Here is a 21,010-nt window from a genome sequence, read left to right as displayed (position 1 = left end):
ACCTGTGTCTCTAGTACGTAAACACCACCTGCACAGAATAGGCTATTTCTATCACCACTCATCACACCAGGAAATGTGGTAGTCTTTTTGCAGGATTGGGGTACATTTTGTTTAAACAGCAATCAAGGAATTTATTTTCAGTATTTTGAGTTCACTATCTGGAGGTTAAAATGCAATTTATATATTTCAAGTCATTTCTTGACTTTGCTACATCTATAATTTCATACGATTTGATTGAGTTGATTATTCATTTAAAATGTTATCTATACAATAAACAATTATTCACCTGTGGACTTTCTGTAGGGATTCTATTAAAACAACAGTATTGTCAGTTATCCAGAGAGGATTGGGTTTTGTCTTCTTGATATCGCATTGGTTATTTTTCAGCACTCTATTGTTGTCAGAATCAGAATGTGTGTGTGAAGGGGACATTGCCCTGCCTTGGTTGCCGTCTTTAGGATAACACGTTAAACCGATGTCCTGACTCTCTGTGGTCATTCCCATGGCACTTACCGTATGAGTAGGGCTGGTAACCCCCAGTGTCCTGGCTAAATTCCCACTAATCAGCCCCCTGATTCCCAATTGGCATATATCACTCCTCACCTCTCCACCTGATAGCTGATGTGTGGTGGGTGTTCTGGCACAATGGCATCATCCAAGTGGGTGCTACACACTGGGGGTAGATGTGGTGAATTCCCCCCCCCCCCCCCCCCCCCCCCCTACTATGTAAAAGCACTTTGAGCATCTACTGTAGGTGGAAATGTGCTATATAAATGCAATCTATTATTATTATTATTATTATTATTAATATTATTATTAATACATAGCCTATCTAGTGCAGACAGAGGGTGTCATTGATTCACTAAACTCAACCAGTGAGATATTTCAATATAACACCCTCTGTGTCATGTATAAATGTGACTTGTCTGAAAGAAAATATAACGGAAGGCACTGAAGAAGACTAGCAAGTGCATGTAATAACCCTATTCTCTTTATAGTGCACTACTTTTAATCAGAGCCCAATGGGTCCTGGTCAAAAGTAGTGCACTGAATAGGGAATAAGGTGTTATTTGGGGTAACAAGTGCATGATAGCTGATAGAAATAAGCAAGACCCGGGTGCTAATCAGGGAATCCGCTGCTTGTTCCATTTCCATTTGGTAGCCTAATTGTGCGGCTGGTTGTTGATCAGTCTTGAGAATCAGTCTCTCTCTCTTTCATTCAGAAACGTTTGGCCTCCTACTTATTATCATTCCAGTCTACCTTTCCTTCGCTGTGTCTGTTCTGGGAATACTGTATAGTTATTCAGTGGAATTATTCAAGATTATAAAGGATTGGGGCTCAAAGCCTACTAGATTATCTTGTGAATTATTATTATTTATTATTATTATTATTATACAGAAATAAAATGGTGTCAAAATTCATGAAATCAGCGGGTGCCCTAGTTACGGTTTCCCTTAATCACCGTCTTCATTAATGAATTCCAACCCCTCTTCATCCCTAGCTATCCATCCTCCGTTCACGCTTGACTTGTTCCTGCTTGTCGAGCCCATCTCTCCTCCCTCCTGTGAGATTGGATATTGACTGAGAAAGCACCATGTTGCATTCCTCTCCAATTCCATTCGTCCTCTTCCACCGTATTAGACCCTTTTAATATTACAACAGATTCTCTAGAGGTTTCGAGAGAATACCCTCGGCTATACCTTTAAAAAAATAAAATGAACACTTGAACTTGCTACGTCTCTACCCGATACTCGTCCCTAATGATTTATATATACACACACTAGATCAGGGTTTCCCAAACTCAGTCCTGGGGCCCCCGGGTGCACATTTCGTTTTTTGCCTTAGCACTACACAGCTGATTCAAATAACCAACTCCTCATCAAGCTTTGATTATTTGAATCCACTGTGTAGTGCTAGGGCAAAAACCAAAACGTGGGGGCAGGACCGAGTTGGAACATTGCTGCGGAGATTTGCTTTCATTCAGCCGCAAGAGCATTGGTCTGGTCTGGCACTGATTTTGGGCAATTTAGGCCTGGCTTGCAATCGGCGTTCCAATTCATCCCAAAGGTGTTCGATGGGGTTGAGGTCAGGGCTCTGTGCAGACCAGTCAAGTTCTTCCACACTGATCTCGACAAACCATTTCTGTATGGACCTCGCTTTGTGCACAGGGGCATTGTCATGCTGAACAGGAAAGGGCCTTCCCCAAACTGTTGCCACGAAGTTGTAAGCACAGAACCGTCTAGAATGTAATTGCATGCTGTAGCGTTAATATTTCCCTTCACTGGAACTAAGGGGCCTAGCCCGAACCATCAAAAACAGCACCCGACCATTATTCCTCCTCCACCAAACTTTACAGTTGGCACTATGCATTGGGGCAGGTAGCGTTCACCTGGCATCCGCCAAACCCAGATTAGTCCGTCAAACTGCCATGGTGAAGCGTGATTCATCACTCTAGAGAATGAGTTTCCACTGCTCCAGAGTCCAATGGCGGCAAGCTTTACACCACTCCAGCCGACGCTTGGCATTGCGCGTGGTGATCTTAGGGTTGTGTGCGGCTGCTCAGCCATTTAAACCCATTTCATGAAGCTCCCGATGAACAGTTCTTGTGCTGACGTTGCTTCCATGGGCAGTTTGGAATTCGGTAGTGAGTGTTGCAACCGAGGACAGACTATTGTTTTACTTGCTACGTGCTTCAGCACTCGGCGGTCCCGTTCTGTGAGCTTGTGTGGCCTACCACTTCGCTGCTGAGCCGTTGTTGCTCCTAAACTTTTCCACTTCAAAATAACAGTTGACTGGGGCAGCTCTAGCAGGGCAGAAATTTTACAAACTGGCAATGTTTGTCTATGGAGATTGCATGGCCGTGTGCTCGATTTTATACACCTGTCAGCAACAGGTGTGGCCGAAATAGCCGAATCCACTAATTTGAAGGGGTGTCCACATACTTATATACAGTTGGGGAAAAAAGTATTTAGTCAGCCACCAATTGTGCAAGTTCTCCCACTTACCTTGTAATTTTCATCATAGGTACACGTCAACTATGACAGACAAGTTGAGATTTTTTTTCTCCAGAAAATCACATTGTAGGATTTTTAATGAATTTATTTGCAAATTATGGTGGAAAATAAGTATTTGGTCACTTACAAACAAGCAAGATTTCTGGCTCTCGCAGACCTGTAACTTCTTCTTTAAGAGGCTCCTCTGTCCTCCATTCGTTACCTGTATTAATGGCACCTGTTTGAACTTGTTATCAGTATAAAAGACACCTGTCCACAACCTCAAACAGTCACACTCCAAACTCCACTATGGCCAAGACCAAAGAGCTGCCAAAGGACACCAGAAACAAAATTGTAGACCTGCACCAGGCTGGGAAGACTGAATCTGCAATAGGTAAGCAGCTTGGTTTGAAGAAATCAACTGTGGGAGCAATTATTAGGAAATGGAAGACATACAAGACCACTGATAATCTCCCTCGATCTGGGGCTCCACGCAAGATCTCACCCCGTGGGGTCAAAATGATCACAAGAACGGTGAGCAAAAATCCCAGAACCACACGGGGGGACCTAGTGAATGACCTGCAGAGAGCTGGGACCAAAGTAACAAAGCCTACCATCAGTAACACACTACGCCACCAGGGACTCAAATCCTGCAGTGCCAGACGTGTCCCCCTGCTTAAGCCAGTACATGTCCAGGCCCTTCTGAAGTTTGCTAGAGTGCATTTGGATGATCCAGAAGAGGATTGGGAGAATGTCATATGGTCAGATGAAACCAAAATATAACTTTTTGGTAAAAACTCAACTCGTCGTGTTTGGAGGACAAAGAATGCTGAGTTGCATCCAAAGAACACCATACCTACTGTGAAGCATGGGGGTGGAAACATCATGCTTTGGGGCTGTTTTTCTGCAAAGGGACCAGGACGACTGATCCGTGTAAAGGAAAGAATGAATGGGGCCATGTATCGTGAGATTTTGAGTGAAAACCTCCTTCCATCAGCAAGGGCATTGAAGATGAAACGTGGCTGGGTCTTTCAGCATGACAATGATCCCAAACACACCGCCCGGGCAACGAAGGAGTGGCTTCGTAAGAAGCATTTCAAGGTCCTGGAGTGGCCTAGCCAGTCTCCAGATCTCAACCCCATAGAAAATCTTTGGAGGGAGTTGAAAGTCCGTGTTGCCCAGCGACAGCCCCAAAACATCACTGTTCTAGAGGAGATCTGCATGGAGGAATGGGCCAAAATACCAGCAACAGTGTGTGAAAACCTTGTGAAGACTTACAGAAAACGTTTGACCTGTGTCATTGCCAACAAAGGGTATATAACAAAGTATTGAGAAACTTTTGTTATTGACCAAATACTTATTTTCCACCATAATTTGCAAATAAATTCATTAAAAATCCTATAATGTGATTTTCAGGATTTCTTTTTCTCATTTTCTGTCATAGTTGACGTGTACCTATGATGAAAATTACAGGCCTCTCATCTTTTTAAGTGGGAGAACTTGCACAATTGGTGGCTGACTAAATACTTTTTTCCCCCACTGTGTGTGTGTGTGTGTGTGTGTGTGTGTGTGTGTGTGTGTGTGTGTGTGTGTGTGTGTGTATATATATAGATACACACACACACACACATCTCTTGATTACATAAGTATTCAACACCCTGAGTCAGTACATGTTAGAATCCCCTTTGGCAGCGATGACAACAGTCTTTCTGGGTCTCTAACAACTTTCCACAATATAAGCCCATTTGATTATTTTCTAAACTCTTCATACTCTGTCAAATCGGTTGTTGATCGTTGCTAGACAACCATTTTCAGGTCTTGCCATAGATTGTCAAGCAGATTTAAGTCAAAACTGTAACTCGGCCACTCGGGAACATTCACTGTCTTCTTGGTAAGCAACTCCAGTGTAGATTTGGCCTTGTGTTTTAGTTTATTGTCCTGCTGAAAGGTGAATTCATCTCCCAGTGTCTGGTGGAATGAAGACTGAACTGGGTTTTCCTCTTGGATTTCGCCTGTGCTTAGCTCCATGCTTAGCTCCATGCTTAGCTCCATTCCGTTTCTTTTTATATCCTGAACTCCCCAGTCCTTAACAATTCAAGCATACCCATAACATGATGCAGCTACGTCTATGCCTGAAAATATGGAGAATGGTACTTAGTCATGTGTTATGTTTGGGGCAAATACAATTCAACACTTTGTATTCAGGACAAAAAGTACTTTAGTGCCTTGTTGCAAACAGAATGCATGTTTTGGAATATTTTTATTCTGTACAGGCTTCCTTCTTTTCACTCTGTCAATTAGGTTAGTATTGTGGAGGAACTACAATGTTGTTGATCCATCCTCAGCTTTCTCCTTTCACAGCCATTAAACTCTGTAGCTGTTTTAAAGTCACCACTGGCCTCATGGTGAAATCACTGAGTGGTTTCCTTCCTCTCCAGCAACTGAGTTAGGAAGGATGCCTGTATCTTTGTAGTGACTGGGTGTATTGATACACCATCCAAAGTGTAATTAATAACTTCACCATGCTCAAAGGGATTTTCAATGTCTACTTTTTTTTTTTTACCCATCTACCAATAGGTGCCCTTTGCGAGGCATTGGAAAACCTCCCTGGTCTTTGTGGTTGAAGTGTGAAATTCACTGCTCGACTGAGGGACCTTACAGATAATTGTATCTGTGGGGTACAGAGATGAGGTAGTGGGGTACAACTCACTTATATATTTTACCTACGTTTTGAGTCACAATTTTCTTTTACCACATGTAGGCCACATGATTTGCATGATATTGATAAAAATGAAGCTTGACTTGTAAGGTAGACCTAATATACTTTTATATTGGTATGAGATGGGTAGTAAACCTAATGTACCTTTTTTTATATATTGGTATGAAATGGGTAGAATGCCTAATCATTCATTTTTTATAGGCTAACGGTACTTTATGAAGACATGTTAGCAACTCTGTGCTTTTGTCTTGAAGCTAATGTAATGTGTGAAGCCTACAGGTGACAGAATAAACCCTGAATTGTCTGCAAATGCTTGTGAATTGCTGCATTACTCAAGAGTGTAATCTGGTTTGGTTCCATTTTTCGAACGTGTAATATCGTTAAAATGAAAAGTTGCTTGCATGGTTGAGGCATGCTTGGCTAGTGGCTATACTGGGATATTTCATAGGGATATTTACGGTAAATGTCTGTTGCCAAGCGCCGGACCCTCTCGCGGCACATGACGTTCCGTTGAGACTGTGAATTGAGAAGTTAAAGTACATATTATGTCAATTGACATGTCGTAATGCTGCCTCTCCTTCATACTTTTGTCAATGAGAAAAGCCCCTTAGAGAAGAATGCACAGGACAGTGGCCATATTGCTGAGCGGGCAAGGGAGTGACGAGCGAGCGAGCGTGCGTGCGTGTGTGTGTGTGTGTGTGTGTGTGTGTGTGTGTGTGTGTGTGTGTCTGTCTGTGTGTGTCTGTCTGTGTGTGTAGGCTTATCTGGGGCTGACCATGTTTCCTTTTCCACACCACGTCACATGACGACCAGGAAAAACTCTTGGCCCCTAGTTACAACCTACCATAACCTGGTTGGGGGAAAACTCTGGGCCCCTTGCCCAGGTATAGCCCAGTACTAGCGCCAGGACTGGAGTGTCAGGTAGATCTGTGTACTGTTACAGAATGGGGATGAGGTGTTCCAGAGTTCACATTACCACGTCACCTAGAATGAAGCAATGCATTTGGCTTGTATTCTAGATGCTATGTTGTTGGACTGTATCCCCCCTCCCCCTGCCAGTCTTGAGTTTCTGTGTGCGCATGTTGTCTGTTCTGACCTCTTCCCTCCGCCCTCCCTGTATGTGTCATTAGAAACTGAGGCCTATAGGCTTGTCTAATTGGTCTCTGACCCTGTTATTGGTGTCCCTGTGTAAGTCCATCCTGCCTGTATATTGTAAACCTGACCCTAGGCAACAGCAGTGACTAGGGTGCCTGTATATTGTAAACCTGACCCTAGGCAACAGCAGTGACTAGGGTGCCTGTATATTGTAAACCCTGACCCTAGGCAACAGCAGTGACTAGGGTGCCTGTATATTGTAAACCCTGACCCTAGGCAACAGCAGTGACTAGGGTGCCTGTATATTGTAAACCTGGCCCTAGGCAACAGCAGTGACTAGGGTGCCTGTATATTGTAAACCCTGACCCTAGGCAACAGCAGTGACTAGGGTGCCTGTATATTGTAAACCCTGGCCCTAGGCAACAGCAGTGACTAGGGTGCCTGTATATTGTAAACCTGACCCTAGGCAACAGCAGTGACTAGGGTGCCTGTATATTGTAAACCTGGCCCTAGGCAACAGCAGTGACTAGGGTGCCTGTATATTGTAAACCCTGACCCTAGGCAACAGCAGTGACTAGGGTGCCTGTATATTGTAAACCTGACTCTAGGCAACTGCAGTGACTAGGGTGCCTGTATATTGTAAACCCTGACCCTAGGCAACAGCAGTGACTAGGGTGCCTGTATATTGTAAACCCTGACCCTAGGCAACAGCAGTGACTAGGGTGCCTGTATATTGTAAACCCTGACCCTAGGCAACAGCAGTGACTAGGGTCTGGGATTAATGACGGACTCTCTTGGTAACTTCGATAAAGGGGACAGAGAATGTTCCGGGGTGGGTCCCCTTCAGACCGGCAACTCAAAAGTTTGTCGGCAAAACCTTTACAGCGGTTTTAGCGAAGATGGTTCATGCAATTGCAAACTAGCCACTTGTGAAATGCACACATTAAATATAACCTCTGTGATCTCCATCTTGCTAGTTACTGTTTAGTATTTTATTCAGTGACGTAGGCGGTGACGTAGTTCCTCTATGCCAAACTGACGTGTTAACAACCCGGATGTCTAGAGAGACTAGTCTGTCCTCAGTGTCCTGACCGAGTCCCTTAGGACTTCCCTCTGTGTCCATCCTGACCCTAGCCAGCTACGGCCTATGACAGGGCCTGACCCTAGCCAGCTACGGCCTATGACAGGGCCTGACCCTAGCCAGCTACGGCCTATGACAGGGCCTGACCCTAGCCAGCTACGGCCTATGACAGGGCCTGACCCTAGCCAGCTACGGCCTATGACAGGGCCTGACCCTAGCCAGCTACGGCCTATGACAGGGCCTGACCCTAGCCAGCTACGGCCTATGACAGGGCCTGACCCTAGCCAGCTACGGCCTATGACAGGGCCTGACTGTTTCCCTTTACATTTACATTTTACATTTTAGTCATTTAGCAGACGCTCTTATCCAGAGCGACTTACAGTTAGTGAGTGCATACATTATTATTTTTTATATTTTTTTATATTGGCCCCCCGTGGGAATCGAACCCACAACCCTGGCGTTGCAAACACCATGCTCTACCAACTGAGCTACCTCCCTGCCAGCCATTCCCTCCCCTACCCTGGACGACGCTTGGCCAATTGTGCGCCGCCCCATGGGTCTCCCGGTCGCGGCCGGCTACGACAGAGCCTGGATTCGAACCAGGATCTCTAGTGGCACAGCTAGCACTGCGATGCAGTGCCTTAGACCACTGCGTCACTCAGGAGATCCTTTCCTGGGCAGTCACTCTCTGTGTGTCCATCCTGCTGTCCTCAGTGTCCTGACAGTATCCCTCTTTCTTAGCCTGGTCCCAGATCTGTTTGTGCTGTCTTGCCAACTCCTACGGTTATTGGCAACAATAACACTGTAGAAATCTCTCTGGCACCAGGCTACCGCTGCTCCTCTCTGTGTGTCCTTCCTGCCCCGAGCAAGTAGCCAGCTATAGCCTATGACTAAAGCCTGGAGGGCCACGTGGTCGTGAACAACAGTGTGTTGTGGAATCAGCCTTAGCGTTAGGTGTGACTTGAACTGTGTTCCAGTACTCTGTGTGCTTAACCATGTCCCTCTGCCCCCCCTCTGTGTCCAACCTGCCTGTCGTCCTGCCTGTACTGACAATGTCCCTCTGTCCCCCTCTGTGTCCAACCTGCCTGTACTGACAATGTCCCTCTGTCCCCTTCTGTGTCCAACCTGCCTGTACTGACCATGTCCCTCTGTGTGTCTGTCCCAGGCTGTCTCTGTTGGAGGAGTGGCGTGGGGTGCGTGATGATGCCCTGTCGGAGCTCAGTGGGATCCCCGACTGTGTCTTCGTCCACGCCGGAGGCTTCATCGGGGGGAACAAGACAAAGGAAGGGGCCCTGGAGATGGCCCGGAGGACCCTGCAGGCTGCAGCCAAGTCCCCACCCAAACACGCCAACTGCAGCTGAACTGATCTTTTTCAGGTCTGCACGGTTCCTGGAGGATGAATAACCAGGCAAGCTCAGTATAGCTTGGTTTGCCTCAGCTTAGTAGTGTGGACATAGTTCAACCACACACACTCACAATCACGTCCCTGTTTGGCTACCTGACTTGTACTGTATGTGTGTTGCACTTGTTTTGTAATAAAATACAATTCGATTTTGACCAAATGGACATTCTGGTTTTTGAGGAGTTGGGATTAGGAGTTATGTTTTGTATCTCATGAATGTATGTTAGTCAAGAAGGTGCTAGCAGAAAAAACATCAAGTGCAGTCCGTGAAATAAAACCGGGTGTTCCAAACTTCCCATAAAACAATGTCCTTTTCTGGAGTGGTCATCATGACACGAAGGTAGTCTATTACATTTTACATTGTAGTCATTTTAGCAGACGCTCTTATCCAGAGCGACTTACAGTTAGTGAGCGCATACATTATTTTTAATTTATTTTTCATACCCCCCGTGGGAATCGAACCCACAACCCTGGCGTTGCAAACGCCATGCTCTACCAACTGAGCTACATCCCTGCCGGCCATTCCCTCCCCTACCCTGGACGACGCTGGGCCAATTGTGCGCCTCCCCATGGGTCTCCCGGTCGCGGCCGGCTACGACAGAGCCTGGATTAGAACCAGGATCTCTAGTGGCACAGCCTTAGACCACTGCGCCACTCGGGTGGATTGATCCTATCTTTTCACCCCCCATATTGCTGGTATTAACACTGGGACCAGAGAGTCACCCTCCCCCCATATTGCTGGTATTAACACTGGGACCAGAGAGTCACCCTCCCTCCATATTGCTGGTATTAACACTGGGACCAGAGAGTCACCCTCCCTCCATATTGCTGGTATTAACACTGGGACCAGAGAGTCACCCTCCCTCCATATTGCTGGTATTAACACTGGGACCAGAGAGTCACCCTCCCTCCATATTGCTGGTATTAACACTGGGACCAGAGAGTCACCCTCCCTCCATATTGCTGGTATTAACACTGGGACCAGAGAGTCACCCTCCCCCCATATTGCTGGTATTAACACTGGGACCAGAGAGTCACCCTCCCCCCATATTGCTGGTATTAACACTGGGACCAGAGAGTCACCCTCCCTCCATATTGCTGGTATTAACACTGGGACCAGAGAGTCACCCTCCCTCCATATTGCTGGTATTAACACTCTACTCAAGCCTCGTGCAGGCCGAGGCCAGACCCTCTCTCCTCTACTCAAGCCTCGTGCAGACCGAGGCCAGACCCTCTCTCCTCTACTCAAGCCTCGTGCAGGCCGAGGCCAGACCCTCTCTCCTCTACTCAAGCCTCGTGCAGACCGAGGCCAGACCCCCTCTACTCAAGCCTCGTGCAGGCCGAGGCCAGACCCCCTCTACTCAAGCCTCGTGCAGGCCGAGGCCAGACCCTCTCTCTACTCAAGCGTCTTCCCTCTATCACATCCATAATCAGCCATGATAGATTCATTCTCAGACATTAATTTCCCAATGACCCGAGAGGTTCTTCTCATAACATGTGACTGGGTTCTGCAGTCAATTTACTGCTAATAAAGCAGGGGAGGATGTGTCATGGATTTCCTAACAATATGGAGCGCATCCCATTGTTCTCTCCTGCTTTCCCCATTTCTCTCTCTCTCGCTCTCCTCTCGCTCTCTCTCTCCAATCCTCCGCTGTTTCATTCTCCTACATTGACACACAATCTGTCTCGCTCTCTTCTTTATTGGCCTTCTATTTCTCTGTTCTCTCCATCCCTGGGATGGTTTCTGATGTCACTGTCGTAACAAATTAGCTCATTTGTTCTTAATTATGTCTGTCAATGTTCTTCAGTGTGATGTAGTTAGTCCATTTAATTGTCCTTCACACTGCTCATTACTTCATGTACGTGAGCTATTGTTTTACTGTCTGTTTCAAGGCACGCTCTCACCACCGCTGGTCCACTTGTTACTCCCTGTATCTCTCCCTCATTCCCTCTGTACGTTAGTCAGAAAGGAATTGCTCTGTGTAGATCCCACTCTGAGATGGAGACAATTGGTGTCATTTAGTAAAGGCGAGCACCGATGATCCAGGGTCTTTCATTTCCTGCCAAGTTCTTTTCCCTTGCAGGGGGTTTATGCTAAAAAGTAGCAACGGTCATTCGAATTGTTAAAAGGTTTTAAAAACTATTCTAATGCATGCAACAGTTGGACAATGGATAAAGATCCATCAGATATTGACTGAATTATAGTACATAAAACATTTTACTGGCAAGAACAGAGTTCAGGGATTTTGGTCGGAATTCAGGTATTCAAACTTTCATAATTTGTTATGCACAGGTATTTTTTAAATCTTGTGTTAAAATAAAGACAATTATATGTTCCTCATTTGCATAAATACACTGGGTGTATTTTCATATATGCATAAATTAAAATAAAAGGGTGGAACAGGGCAGCAACCACAAACAATTTGCTCTGTCTAGGCCTACCTGCACTGGACTGCCTCATTAATTACTGTTGTCACATTCTGTTGCATAATTCAACAAGTGTGTCAATAGCAGGATACCCTCAGATTAAAAATCAACAGCTTGGCACTAGATTACACCCATCTATACATACTTTACATTGTTTGCCAGATCAGACATACAGTTGAAGTCGGAAGATTACATACACTTAGGTTAGAGTCATTAAAGCTTGTTTTTCAACCACTCCACAAATTTCTTGTTAACAAACAATAGTTTTGGCAAGTCGGTTAGGGCATCTACTTTGTGCATGACACAAGTAATTTTTCCAACAATTGTTTACAGACAGATTATTTCACTTATAATTCACTGTATCACAATTCCAGTGGGTCACAAGTTTACGTACACTAAGTTGACTGTGCCTTTAAACAGCTTGGAAAATTCCCAAAAATGATATCATGGCTTTAGAAGCTTCTGATAGGCTAATTGACATCATTTGAGTCAATTGGAGGTGTACCTGTGGATGTATTTCAAGGCCTACCTTCAAACTCAGTGCCTCTTTGCTTGACATCATGGGAAAATCAAAATAAATTATTGTAGACCTCCAAAAAAAAACATTGTAGACCTCCACAAGTCTGGTTCATCCTTGGGAGCAATTTCCAAATGCCTGAAGGTACCACGTTCATCTGTACAAACAATAGTACGCAAGTATAAACACCATGGGACCACGCAGCCGTCATACCGCTCAGGAAGGAGATGCGTTCTGTCTCCTAGAGATGAATGTACTTTGGTGTGAAAAGTGCAAATCAATCTGCAAAGGACCTTGTGAAGATGCTGGAGGAAACGGGTACAAAAGTATTTATATCCACAGTAAAACGAGTCCTATATCGACATAACCTGAAAGGACGCTCAGCAAGGAAGAAGCCACTGCTCCAAAACCGCCATAAAAAAGCCAGACTACGGTTTGCAACTGCACATGGGGACAAAGATCGTACTTTTTTGAGAAATGTCCTCTGGTCCTGACATCAGTCAGGAAGTTAAAGCTTGGTCGCAAATGGGTCTTCCAAGTGGACAATGACCCCAAGCATACTTCCAAAGTTGTGGCAAAATGGCTTAAGGACAACAAAGTCAAGTTATTGGAGTGGCCATCACAAAGCCTTGACCTCAATCCTATAGAAAATGTGTGGGCAGAACTGTAAAACGTGTGCGAGCAAGGAGGCCTACAAACCTGACTCAGTTACACCAGCTCTGTCAGGAGAAATGGGCCAAAATGCACCCAACTTATTGTGGGAAGCTTGTGGAAGGCTACCCGAAACGTTTGACCCAAGTTAAACAATTTAAAGGCAATGTTACCAAATACTAATTGAGCGTGTGTAAACTTCTGACCCACTGGGAATGTGATGAAAGAAATAAAAGCTTAAATAAATAATTCTCTACTATTATTCTGACATTTCACATTCTTAAATAAAGTGGTGATTCTAACTGACCTAAAACAGGGAATTTTTACTAGGATTAAATGTCAGGAATTGTGAAAAACTGAGTTTAAATTTATTTGGCTAAGGTGTATGTAAACGTCCGACTTCAACTGCATCACTATAATCCCAGTGTTCATTTTTGGAAGTTGCTTTCATTTCAGCGCATCTCATTTGTAAACATTTATACTGTATTAAATTATTACTTTTTTCAATTCCACAAAAAATAACCACCCATCAAAATAAAGTTCTCTCACTTTCTTCTCTTTCTTGTGATTTAAGTGTTGAGACGATGCATTAAATCCCTGATGAAGCTGTAGCGTTCTTATAGATGCAACGAAAGCAATGTACTGAGCAGTGGCGGCTCCTGAAAAAATTCTCAGGGGGGGCAATTTTTCTGATGATTTAGGTGACCTACACACATTTTAAAAAAGATATGTCCAGCAACAACATGAAGACAGGGGCAGCATATAAGTCAATACCAGAAGCATTTATTGACTGATCTCAAAAGTGTTGGCTTACCAGGGTTGGTGGAGCCCTCAGTTTCATCTTTGCCTCGCAAAGCTAACTCAAACACTCCGCAAAACTGAGGATGTGGCGGTTCTTGCTAATGTCGTAGTAAATATATTTGTTATAGTGAATATGGAATATGATATGTTGAGTAAAATGTTGTGCTAAGATCTATTTAGGTCAGGAGCTGGTTATAAGTTCTGTTCCTATCCAATAACAATTGACAAAAGGGTCCTATCTTGTCAGCCTTGTCAGCAGGTGGCCAAGGACAACACCCACGCCATAGGCCTCTCAGTTCTTCCAACTCACGAGTTCTTGCTCTGAGGACACACACACACACAAACACACACACACACACATCATCACTGTTAAACACACACACACACACACACACACACACACATCATCACTGTTAAACACACACACACACACACACACACACAAAAATCCCCTCTCTTAGGCTGAACATTTGAAGACAGAGAACCCGACTCAGAGCCAATGCAACAGTGACACTAGCCTGGAGGTGACCTCGCCCAACTCATCAGGACCAATCAGAAGATCAGAACTACTAGATTCAACCTACTTCATTTATTGCATAAAATGTCTGCACACAATGAAACATTGTCTTCAGATAACGAACGGGTCCGTGCACGCGATTCCAGATATCTTTACCTCTGAATAAACTGCCTTTATTATACCATATCCACCCTGTCCAAAGTCTCTACTTGGTCTCAGTTCTCCAGTAAACTTGTGATTATCAACACTAACCTCATCGTTGTGGCGGCGGACAGCTAGCCTGTATCCCTCATCCAGTTGAGTGGCAATGTTCACTCCCCAAAGCAGACCATCTCAAACAGCTATCCATGTGGGTCTTTGACAGCTCATGTTTCTTAATCTTTCCTGAAAGATGGTGCATGTCCGTTACACACCAGTCGCTGTCCAAGCGGTGCTGTTTGCCTTGCCGCCTTCAGGGTGAAAGAGTAAGCAGGGGGTAGCAGAAGACTGCATTAGCTACATCGCAGCCTGCTAGCCAGGTTTTTCGTTCGTACTAATTTTTGGAAAATCCTCGGGTGTAGGACTTTCCGCCTTTAGTAGAAACCTGTTGAATTATTAAATTTGGTCTGGGAGGTCCTAATTGTTTCGTTGCCAATTTATCTTGATTTGTTCGCCGACAAAAAGTAACTTATTTCAAAGAGACAATCGAGTTGCACTGAACGCTATAGCAATCTTACCAGTAGTACGTGAATTGATTGACGCTGCTACCTGCTCTTTTCTTAGTTACGTTCATGGTTACGTTACGTATGACGAAAGCGCGTAAGTGCAAGCCCTCAGAAACCCATAGAGATTGTATTGAAAGCTCTGATATTTGAAAAAAATAGATTTTACATGGGAGTCTATGACAGACTTCTGGGCGATTTTCAACCTGACTGAAATCGCCCCAAAAGGGGGGGGGGCCATTTGAAGCACGACTTTAGCCTGATTGGACATTTAGTGGCAGATCAGACCAGACATCTAGATTACAACACTGATAACTACTGTTGCCGTGATATAATTGATTAGAAAAAAAATCCCTTCCTTTTCCCGTTTGGCAGTGCGTCGCCCATATCGCCCTATTGAACACACCGCCCCTGGTACTGAGCCCCATTCAGCCATCACCGGAATGTGTTTGACAGGTCATTACAAACATTTCCGCAGTCGTAACATTAACAGGAAAAATTACAAGTACAAGCATCGAGTATACGGAAGTCCAAAGAGGACATATTAATAAATAAATAAATACATTCCTTGTTTTGTCGATCACAAGATAATTTTCTTGTGATCACGACTTAACAAAAGTTGTTTTGTCGAGATCACTAGATAAACTCTATAAATAGGGGTGGGCTTCTTGATGATTGATTGACAGTATGGCTGAGGCGGCCGAGCCCACGGTGGATAAGCGCATCCATTTTTATTTTGATCAGGGTCAGGGATTAACCCAGGCAGAAATTGCATTATGTCTGTCGGTTATAGATTCCAGTTTTGGCTCCAATAGAATTTTAAAGACATGATTTGCACTTCTACTTTAATTGGGTTGAATGTGGACTGTTCCGTGGTTTCACACTACCAATGAACGTTTACCAAAGTTTACCAGACTACCAATAAAAGTTTATTTTAATCTCTTTAGTTAGTTTTAACAGGGAGGTTGGTCTGTCAATAGAAGCAAAAAACACATTCACAAACAACAGTTAACAAGTGGTACATAAAACTAAAACTAGTAAAACAGGTGAAGTGTTGCGGTTTGTAAATACTCAAACATTTCATGAAGGCTACAGTCTATTTGTCATTTCAGCCACAAATGGTGGGCAAAATGTTGTGCTGCTTTAGGACGGCTTCCGCAATTCATCCAGTTATATAAAATAATCTCACTGACTAGATACATGGTCTGACACGTATAGTTTGTTTGGAATTTGTAATTCCTCCGTTTGCCGTTGATAAGAAAGCCCGGGCCTACACACTAGGACCAGTGGAGGCTGCTGAGGGGAGGACAGCTCATAATAATGGCTGGAACAGAGCAAATGGAATGGCATCAAACACAAAAGAAACAATGCGTTTGATACCACTCCACCTCATTCCGCTCCAGCCATTACCACGAGCCCATTCTCCCGATTTAAGGTACCACCGACCTCATGGCTACTACAACAGACGTGCTCTAGTTAAAGGTCTTAGATATTTGAGGAGTCCCACTGCCTCTGGTGCACTGTGACACTGCCGTTAGTCTATCATCAATACCACAGGAGGTTCCTGAGGGGAGGACGGGCTCATAACAACGGCTGGAACGGAGCTAATGGAATGGCATCAACCACATGGAAACCATGTGTTTTGATGTATTTGATACCGTTCCACCTATTACGCTCCAGACATTGCCATGAGCCTGTCCTCCCCAAATTAAGGTGTCACCAACCTCCTGTGATCAATACCTCCACTCCTATCAATATAGTTTATCTCACGAATCTTGACAAAACGAGGGAATTCTTTTTGTATTCTTATGTCCTCTCTGGACATCCGTAAGAGTATGAAAGAGTTGCAGGAGTAAAATGAAGGCGATCAAACCAGCAAGATTTAACTGACAAGTGGATTTTGCCTCAAATACAGGAAATAAATGGCTGAAAAAGACAGATCCTCAGGTGGGCGGGGCATGAGCGTTGCTACTTAAAGCAATACAGTGAGGGAAAAAAGTATTTGATCCCCTGTTGATTTTGTACGTTTGCCCACTGACAAAGCCTATAATTTTAATGGTAGGTTTATTTGAACAGTGAGAGACAGAATAACAACAACAAAAATCCAGAAAAACGCATGTCAAAAATGGTATAAATTGATTTGCATTTTAATGATGGAAATAAGTATTTGACTCCCTCTCAATCAGAAAGATTTCTGGCTCCCAGGTGTCTTTTATTCAGGTAACGAGCTGAGATTAGGAGCACACTATTAAAGGGAGTGCTCCTAATCTCAGTTTGTTCAATGTATAAAAGACACCTGTCCACAGAAGCAATCAATCAGATTCCAAACTCTCCACCATGGCCAAGACCGAAAAGCTCTCCAAGGATGCCAGGGACAAGATTGTAGACCTACACAAGGCTGGAATGGGCTACAACACCATCACCAAGCAGCTTGGTGAGAAGGTGACAACAGTTGGTGCGATTATTCGCAAATGGAAGAAACACAAAATAACTGTCAATCTCCCTCGGCCTGGGGCTCCATGCAAGATCTCACCTCGTGGAGTTGCAATGATCATGAGAACGGTGAGGAATCAGCCCAGAACTACACGGGAGGATCTTGTCAATGATTTCAAGGCAGCTGGGACCATAGCCACCAAGAAAACAATTGGTAACACACTACGCCGTGAAGGACTGAAATCCTGCAGCGCCCGCAAGGTCCCCCTGCTCAAGAAAGCACATATACAGGCCCGTCTGAAGTTTGCCAATGAACATCTGAATGATTCAGAGGAGAACTGGGTGAAAATGTTGTGGTCAGATGAGACCAAAATCGAGCTTTTTTCCCTCACTGTAATAAAGCATATGAATACCTTAACAACCAAATTACACATTACACTCTTGGGGAAGCCCAACGTCTCTCCAGAGCTACGTGACAGATGTTTTAATGTGCTGACTCTTTTAGTTAAAGTGTAAAAGTGGCACAGGGTTCACTCAAGCTAAGCCCACACAGAAAACATTTTAGTGGTGTTGTTATTCATGTGTGAGGCTCTCATTTCTTCTGGGCCAAAGCCAAGGTCTCAATCCAATCAAGGAAAGGAGGGTGGTTTAAACATATCCAGAATAGTTGCTGGAGAAAAAAAGAATGTAAGAACTGTCCATAAACATGGTTACAAAGCAGGGATACAGTGACAACGTTTTGACTGACATGGACATTCCCTTTTTTTTATGGACTCAATCCAGTCAATGCCATGCAGTTTGACACAATCCTTCCTTCCTATCAAAACAGTTTACCTTTTAATCTCTCTTTCTTTCTCCCCAAATCCATCTAATGATCTGGTTTGAAGAGAGTGACAGGGTAGATGGCGATGTGTGCCGTTGAAGATGAGGGAGGACAAATATTTCTTTATGAGTATGACCTTATTTTTATTACAACATATTGGATGACTGTCATTCATATTCCATTCACCCAGTTCAATGTTACATTGATAGGTTTAGGCTACTACATGATACTCTAATGTTCCCTATACCCATCATGAGGTTGCTACAACCTAGCTTATGAATGAAAGTTTACAAAGAAGGTGCACACAGGTCGAGAGACAAATTTGAGGTGACATACAGTGACACATGGACAGACAGTGACACATTCAATACCGCCTTGCACACTCTTGCTTGCATCTAGCTTATCTAGGGTGTAATCATTAGTCCAACAGTTGCAAACTAGAGTTTCTATTGTACAAATTCAGGTATGTTTATCCCCGTTTTGTTCTGTTTGCTTCCGTTTAAGAAATGTTTTTCAACAGAATCAGCGGAATGAATACACCCCTGATCACAGTTCACTTTCATAGCAGCCACGTTGTATTCCTTCTCGCATCTATGCGCTCTTCTCCTCTCACCTCTTCCCTTCGCTAGTGGACTTCAATGCACAACACATCAGCTGTATGATGAATCCAAGATGGCGTAGCAGTGCGGTCGTGATCTTTGTTGTGTGTCCGTGTAAATAGCCTGTTTTTTTGTATTTTTTTATATTTTTCGTACATATTTCCCTATCACACTTTTCATCCTTCTACTAAATATACTTTCCTGCAACCCGCCTCACTCAATGTGGAACGGATTCTATAATTTACTCACCTTTATCTAGAATCTCCAGTTGAAACTAGCTAACCAGCTAACTAGCTACTTGCTATTAGCCACCGTTAGCGGTTTTCACCCAGAACATCGGATTTTCTGCCGGAATAACTGAATCACTGGACCCTAACACCGGATCGCAACTAGCTAGCCTCAACCGAATGGATGTTGCTGTAGGCTAATCACCACTGCCCCCGAAGAAAGCACCAGTTAGCCTTGAGCCAGGCCCATATCCTGGCTATCTATCTCTTTGTTTACCGGACGGGCGTAGCCAGCTAACTAGCTACTTGCTATTAGCCACTGTTAGCGGTTTTTCACCATTGTCCGTGGCCTGCACTACCTACCAGCCAGCTCTAGCCTGGACTATTATTGGCCAGTCTGCACAGTCTGCACAGCGCGTTATCGACCCAGAACATATCGGATTTTCTGCCGGAATCAATTAATCACTGGACCTTTAACACCTGATCATCACAACTAGCTAGCTGCAACCAATTGGATGTTGTTTTTGGCTTATCAGCCTTGAGCTAGCCTCAAGTTAGGCACATCTCCCGGCTATCTACCTCTCTGTCAACCAGACGGGACCTCCTAGAGTCGACACGGAGCCCCGCCGATCCATCACGACTGGTCTGCCGACGTAATCATCTGTGATTTCAACAGGCTTCCCGTTGCGACGACCACGAAGATCCATCTGCTAGCCCCGGCCCGCTAGCACACGCAAACACCCAACAGCCGTGCTTCCTGCTCGCTGACCTTTAGCACCAAATCGAACTGCTCTCGGACTCACATATTGCTGTTCACTGGACCTTATGATCACTCAGCTGCACAGCTGATGCCTGCTGGACTGTTCCTTTACACGGTACCCTGTCCTGTTTATCTGTTTAGCCTCAGCCCAAACTTTCATCGCCATTACCAGTTGTTGTCTTAGCTCTCTCTAATAACACCTTTATGCCTCTCTCCCATGTCAATATGCCTTGCCTATTGCTGTTCCAGTTAGTTCTTATTATACAATTTCAATATAGAACCCCAAGTCATTCTCAAACAGCCTCAAATAGCTCCTTTGTTCCACCCCCCATACACGCCGAGACCGGCTCAATCGGTGCCTCCAGTGATGCTATCTCTTTCGTTGTTACCCAACGCTTAGGTTTACCTCCACTGTACTCATATCCTTCCATATCTTTGTCTGTACATAATGCCCTGAATCTATTCTACAATGCCCAGAAATCTGCCCCCTTTATTCTCTGTACCCAACGCACTAGAAGACCAGTTCTTAAAGCCTTTAGCCGTATCCTTATTCTAGTCCTCCTCTGTTCTTCTGGTGATGTAGAGGCTAACCCAGGCCCTGCAGCCCCCAGTATCACTCCTACTCCCCAGGAGTTATCATTTGTTGACTTCTGTAACCGTAAAAGCCTTGGTTTTCTGCACGTTAACATCAGAAGCCTCCTTCCTAAGTTTGAGTTATTCACTGCGTTAGCACACTCCGCCAACCCTGATGTTCTAGCAGTGTCTGAATCCTGGCTTAGGAAGGCCACCAAAAATTCAGAAATGTCCATCCCCAACTACAACATTTTCCATCTAGATAGAACTGCCAAAGGGGGTGGAGTTGCAATCTACTGTAGAGATAGCCTGCAGAGCTCTATCGTACTATCCAGGTCTGTGCCCAAACAGTTTGAGCTCCTACTTCTAAAAATCCACCTTTCCAGAAATAAGTCTCTCACTGTTGCCACTTGCTACAGACCCCCCTCAGCACCCAGCTGTGCCCTGGACACTATATGTGAATTGATTGCCCCCCATCTATCCTCAGAGTTTGTACTGCTTGGTGACCTAAACTGGGATATGCTTAACACCCCGGCCAACCTACAATCTAAACTAGATGCCCTCAATCTCACACAAATTATCAAGGAACCTACCAGGTACAACCAAAAATCCGTAAACATGGGCACCCTCATAGATATCATCCTGACTAACTTACCCTCTAAATACACCTCCGCTGTCTTCAACCAGGAT

General features: G+C 44.5%; 1 protein-coding gene across 1 annotated transcript in view; it reads left to right on the top strand.

The window, feature by feature from the left end:
- myg1 (myg1 exonuclease) overlaps window positions 1–9,588 on the top strand; it is a 29,618-nt gene extending 20,030 nt beyond the window's left edge. The window contains exon 7 of the mRNA XM_084192763.1: window positions 9,055–9,588. Coding sequence (XP_084048889.1) covers window positions 9,055–9,250 — 196 coding nt within the window. The 3' untranslated portion in view covers window positions 9,251–9,588. The remainder of the gene's footprint in view (window positions 1–9,054) is intronic.
- Window positions 9,589–21,010: the final 11,422 nt, after the last annotated feature.

The sequence above is a fragment of the Coregonus lavaretus genome, assembly GCF_964263955.1.
Source record: "Coregonus lavaretus genome assembly, contig: HAP1_SCAFFOLD_2186, whole genome shotgun sequence".
In the NCBI taxonomy this organism is placed as follows: Eukaryota; Metazoa; Chordata; class Actinopteri; order Salmoniformes; family Salmonidae; genus Coregonus; species Coregonus lavaretus.
This window is presented reverse-complemented; position numbering and strand designations above follow the sequence as displayed.